The sequence below is a fragment of the Andrographis paniculata genome, unplaced genomic scaffold (genome assembly GCF_009805555.1).
Source record: "Andrographis paniculata isolate CXL003 unplaced genomic scaffold, ASM980555v1 Contig55END, whole genome shotgun sequence".
NCBI lineage: Eukaryota > Viridiplantae > Streptophyta > Magnoliopsida > Lamiales > Acanthaceae > Andrographis > Andrographis paniculata.
The window spans coordinates 1,626,106-1,632,105 of NW_026137590.1; the positions used below are offsets into that span (position 1 = coordinate 1,626,106).

The following is a 6,000-nucleotide window of genomic DNA, read 5'->3' on the forward strand; positions in this document are numbered from 1 at the left end:
ATTAGCTGACAAAATTAAAAAAAGAAAGACACTATAGGAACTATAAGCTGAAGAACCAACTACCAGAGTGTATGTATTTAATGCCCGGAGCAACTGATACAGAAAAAACTAACGATGTCCACGAGTGAGATTGTCGTTTGCCTCACCATACTCCGTGAAGAAATCCCTGAAAGGCATATAATCCGGCATAACAATATATATATATACATCAGTAATTTCTCTTCAAGCAAAGATGGGGAAGTGTATAAATTTGGGAAAGAACTTAACAAAGATGGGGACTAATGTTAGGACTCGGAAGTTTGGTGGAGGAGAGGTTACTGTTACTAATTAAGTCGAACACGAAAGGCAAACTAGAGAATATAGTATAGAAAGAATCATCATTTTCAATTTCAAGCAAAGCAAAGCCGAAACAAGACATGTAAATCATCATTTTCGCCACCCTTCTTCCTAGCCAAGCTTCAGGCACACCGATTTTTGTGGCCACGCACAGTTGCAAGAGCACAAGAACACAAATCCATCGAGACCATATGCATTTCACACACTTCTCATCCAATGATTTCTCCTCAGGCACACATCTTTCCAGTTTCCCCTCCCCAACAAATTCGATTTCAAAAATTTCATCGTTCACCCGGGAACCCATATATACTGCTTCCAATATTCTTCCAAATCCAATGCTCGCAACTTCCTATTATCAAGCCCGACACATGCATGGTGTCAAGGGGTTTTCCCATATGTCATAGTTTGGGAATGTTTCTTCTGGCAATCCAGTTCGGGTTTGGTGGGTCACAATCACGTCTTCTACAAATGTGGCCCAACCCATGTAGGGATCACCCAAAGACTTCGACATCAGACCCTTGTCTGGCTTTATGGACTTCTGCCGGTGCCCCAAGTAGCGACGATTTCCAATTATCAGCTTTGCAAAGTTCCCCCCGTGTGTCATAACAAAGACATCAGACTTCAAGCAGACCAGGAAGTCGAGAGCTGCTAAGCTTGTCACATGCTTTTTGAATTCATCCAATTCGGACTTAGTGGCTAATTCCTCCTTAGTCACCTGTATAGAAGATTAGAATATCAAACCACCGAACCAAACAGCTTTTGGCACAACTTTATCAAATACTTCCCCCGTCTACCTAACTTATGCAACTATTCATTTTTTGACTGTCAACTAAATTCGTGCATAATTTATATATAATTTATCCACATACAATTTTATTATCCCTACTTCAGCAAATAATAACTAATTTGCCACTTCTTATTCTACTTATCCCATCACATTTGTATCAATCATTTAATAAATTTTTCCTTATACCCCTGCTTCACTTTTTACCTACCCCATTTTTATATTAAAATATAATTATTTCTTAATCTTTGTGTCCAACCAAACAAACATAAATTTTGTGTACTGAGGGAGTATATCATAATAATAGACCTACAAGATTGGGGAACATGTTCCTAAGCGGTGCCATGCGATTCTGTCCGCCATAGACCTGCCCAGAAGCCACATATATCTGTGTTTCTTTGGTATAGCCCATTGCCCGGAGCATGACTGCTACCTCACCAGGCTCGAGCGGGCAGCGTCCTTCCTTCCGCTTCTGAAGAGCAAGGGCCCAAAGATGGGAACCATCCTGAAATAAAGAACCGAAGAAAGAACAGTTGTAGTAGTATTGCACATATCCTCATATTCAGCACAAAGTCTTAACCCAATAAAACAATACCTTGAAACGTCGGGGCCACTCTTTGAGTCTGTACATAGCCATAAGTGCTTTCTCCATCCTAGTTCCAACAAAATCACAGAAAGAAAGTCCCACCATACCTTTCTCAAACCTTAGATGAAGAGCCCTGATATTCGTGCGCACACATACACATATAGGACCAACGACAGTCAGGCAAATTTTTGAATGGTATCAACTTAAGAATGATTTAAGTTCATTAAAATAAACAGATTCATGCCACCTACATGAAAGGATTTGGACTAACAGTTCGGTTTCTCATCCTAGATAAGAGTAAATCTGCCATATTCTCAATTTCAGGAAGAAACTTCAAGGCATGATAGTTCACTCTACACCTTAGCCTGTTGATTTCTGGAGGGACATTATCATACCTAATGAACAAGAAAAATCAAAATAGTTAACCTAAAATATGTGTATTCTTATGTTTATGCTCCTGTCGATCCAAAAGTGAGCAGGGGGAAATGGAAGCAATAACATTGATTAAAACCCATAACTCACCCCAGCCTATCAACAAATGGCTTCAAGGACATTATTTTCTTTTCCTTGATACGAGGCAAAACATTGTCAATGTAGAACTGCGCTGGAGCATACTTTGGAATGTTTTTGACAGTTCGCCTGTGATGGATGATGATACACAATTACAAAGATATAGAAAGCAGATATTTTAAACTTATGACGAACTTTGTTATTAACAAACTGAATTAAAGATTCCCATATCTACTTGAAGTTTAAAAGAAGCGGAAAACTTTTCCAGATGTTTGGTATAACTAATTTTCAGGAATGCCAGCATTAATAGATCATTTTTACAGATTATAGGGATTAAACAAATAGTAAAGTGGAGAAAGGAAACACAGAACCTTATACTAGTGAATAACTCTGTTTTGTCTGTAAACCAATCTGGGATATCTCGCACAATTCGCACATCATATTTCAAGTAGTCGATAAAATGATCGACATCAAATATGTCTTCAAATTTCCTGCAGTCAGAAATTTGCATTACTATTTACCATTACCATAAAAGTCCTAATACTTCATATAACAATGCACATCAAATACATCCTCAAATTTCATGTTGACAGCTTTGCAGATGTCATGCTGTCAACAAATGTTAGGTCCAAATTTCCTGCAGGCAACTTTGCCTTATGGACATATAAGACGATCTCATGTGTTTGTATCTCATTGCTTACCAAAAGATAGTGTAAGTATTAAGTAAGGGAAAAAAAAAAATCTAGTTCTCAAGGATACAATCAAGAAACCAAATAATCACATGGTCAACATAAAAAATAGGGTGATGCAATAGCAAGCAAAAACCATAAAGAAGTTCTAATAAGGAAACTAAGCATAAAGAAGATATGAATGTAAATAAGACATGAAATATAACAGCATTAGTCAAGTTCACCCACGTTTGATCTTTCCATATCTGGTCTTGCTTCAGCACAGGTAAAATAAGAGTAGCATTCATGATCTTTGCCACGGCAACAGCATTGCATATCTGGAGACATAGAGATGTATAGTCTTATTCATGAACAGCTTCCAAAGCTACCACACACACCGCTCTTAAAAGCAAGGAAATTTGTCGGTTGTCCAATCAGAATTTATCACAGAGGAACAAGTTTGTAATAGCAAACCAAATCGTTACTGATATTAATTGTAACTAAGTAATCAGTAGCCAAAGTAATATCTTCCCTTGAGAAACAAAATAATTTATAAGCAGTAGCACAAATTTTCGACACACTAGGCAGTATGTCATTCCTAGTGCATGATGAAAAATGAGAATACCCAAAATGATCACATACAGCAATTCTTTGCTGGTTAAGACCCCCCTCAGCATGTATGAATACATAGCCATTTGTTTCATTTTCAGCAGGAAGATCTGCAAGGTAGCAGAAAAATTCACATATATATAATTACATATACATACATACAAAGATAAACCAAATATAGGCACATTCATACATCTTAGATTCACTAGCATATTTGCTGCTATGTCGAAATATTTATTAACCGGAGAACTGAGTATATACTAAACTACTGTGTTGTGGTTATCTAGCTTACTCTTCTTACAACCATAATAGTTACTTGACTGCACTGCATTCACCTGAAAACTAAAGGAAACGATATAACTTCTGGTCTTGACGTGCAGAAGGGAGTACATAATATGGTTTCTTAAATACACAAAAGTTATATAGATTTCCCTCCCTATCCCTTTAGCTAATGTTGGAATAGTTTTGCAAATTTCACTGTCTGCTCTGGGTTAAAAAGACAAGAAAGTGAAAGAAACAACGTTCCACACATAATCCTTCTAATTCTTTCCAAATCCTTCATTTCTTTGTTGCTTCAGGTTCTATTCGCTCTGAGATTTTGTTTTTTTTTTCAATTTCCTTACTACGCAATCCCCATATAAAGATCACATTCAATTACTATTTAAACACAAAACATAAACCAAACGCACCTAAGCTTCCAAGCAAATGAAAATTAATGTAAACCCTTTTTCCTTTTATCTATTATCTCTAAATAATTCATTCAAAAGTAGCTACAGAAGGATCAGATAAACAGCCACTAGTGGAAATTTAAATTTCATAATGTCTGCATGAGATGTTAGACCTTGGGATGTTATTTCATTAACCAACTCAGAAGTTATCATCAATTCATCATATATTCCAAGTACCTGATGATATGCCTTCAGGCCGCTCGGCACAAGGTTTCCAAGATGTAGTAGCTGAATAAGGATTTTCCCATAGCGATGGAGGCTCTTTTACCTACTTGGCAGGAAACCAATGCTATTAAATATACAATCAACCTGGAAATATGGTTAAACAAAATGTAGATAATTGTTGAGCTCACATAGGGACAATGAAGTGTTATGCCTTCTTTTCTGCACAAGTATGGAGAATTCTGCAACCACATCCAAGAACAGCCAAAACAAAAATTATTAGAACTTGAAGGATAAAACATGGCGTCTGAATGCATTGCAATGAATTTTTAATTCCAGATAATCGAAATAATTCCAAATTAGATGAAATTTCATACTAAAAAATCTCGAAAACACTTGTTATAAATGAGATCGATTCAGCTTATACCTATCTATCTATCTATCTACATATATAGAGATTTATGCAAGAAACTTCAGACACATTCAAATCAACGGAAAAATGAAATCAAATAATCGCGCAATAAAGACAGCAAGGGGAATTACCAATTGGCTGACCAAAGAAGTAACGGAAATGACGACAGCAATGGCTACGGCAACGAGTATGAGAATTGAGATCTTAGATCTATGAGTGTGTGTCCTGTTTAGATCGTCGCTGGGGAAAATAGAATGTGGGAGAAAAGGCTGGAAATAAGAGCGGAAGGAGCGATCCCGAGAATAGCGATCGCGGCCATTGTCATAGGTGTCGTCGTCGTCGGTGGAAGCGTGGTAGTCGGAGGATGACAATGGAGAAGGGGCGACGGCGGAGGCAGCGGGGGAGGAAACAGAGCGGCTGCCTGTAGAGCTTGAGTGGCGGAGCTCCGCCGTGGCTCGCTTGGGGCTGTACGCCGCCAGATTGAAATTGGAGCACGATCGGGAAGGGGGCTCACAAGGAATGAAATTCCAGATACAAAATGGTCGAATACAATACAGTACAATACAATACAAGGGATAGTATTATCTTTCAGGAATTATTCCGAGGTAATAACACCACCAACAGGCTACCAGCAGAGCAGCGATTTTGGGGAAGAAGAAGAAGACAGACGAAAAGGGAGGTGAACTGTGGTAGTAATTGTGGTAAAATTGGGTTTATTCAATTTCTCTCCCGGCTATTGTCACCTTATTTATTTATTTATTTATTTTTTATTATTATTATTATTATTATTATTATTTTTGTCATTTAAGAGGAGTATAATTATTAAATTATTAATAATATATTATTAAAAATAATTTTTATTAAAATTAGATAATTAATTTATTTAATTAAAAAAAATATTTCCTCCATCCTAGAAATAAAATATTCATTTGTTTTTTATCAGTAGTTTTAGAAATATTAATATTATAGTAGGAATAAAGTATAAATAACTAAATAATTTTATTATTATTAGTACGTGTGATATAAAAAAAAATGACATTTGTGTATTTGTAATGTTAGCTAATTACTGAAAAAAGAAAATAAATACTTTGTTATGGACGGATTCAAATAGAAAAATTGATACTTTATTATGCTACAAAATGAAGTATATAAAAATTAAAAAATCTAATATAAAATTAAAATTTTATAATTCCTTTTCAAAAAAT

The 6,000-nt window shown here is 36.0% G+C and overlaps 1 protein-coding gene across 1 annotated transcript; it reads right to left on the reverse strand.

Annotated features, from left to right (window-relative positions):
• Nucleotides 1–367: 367 nt before the first annotated feature.
• On the reverse strand, nt 368–5,373 carry LOC127256419 (protein PECTIC ARABINOGALACTAN SYNTHESIS-RELATED-like; the record flags this gene model as incomplete). Its single annotated transcript, XM_051282427.1, has 11 exons — nt 368–1,051; nt 1,434–1,625; nt 1,716–1,839; nt 1,958–2,101; nt 2,229–2,345; nt 2,588–2,707; nt 3,134–3,222; nt 3,527–3,603; nt 4,399–4,489; nt 4,575–4,625; nt 4,927–5,373. Coding segments are annotated over 11 exons (1,812 nt in total), but the record flags the coding sequence as incomplete, so codon positions are not given.
• Nucleotides 5,374–6,000: the final 627 nt, after the last annotated feature.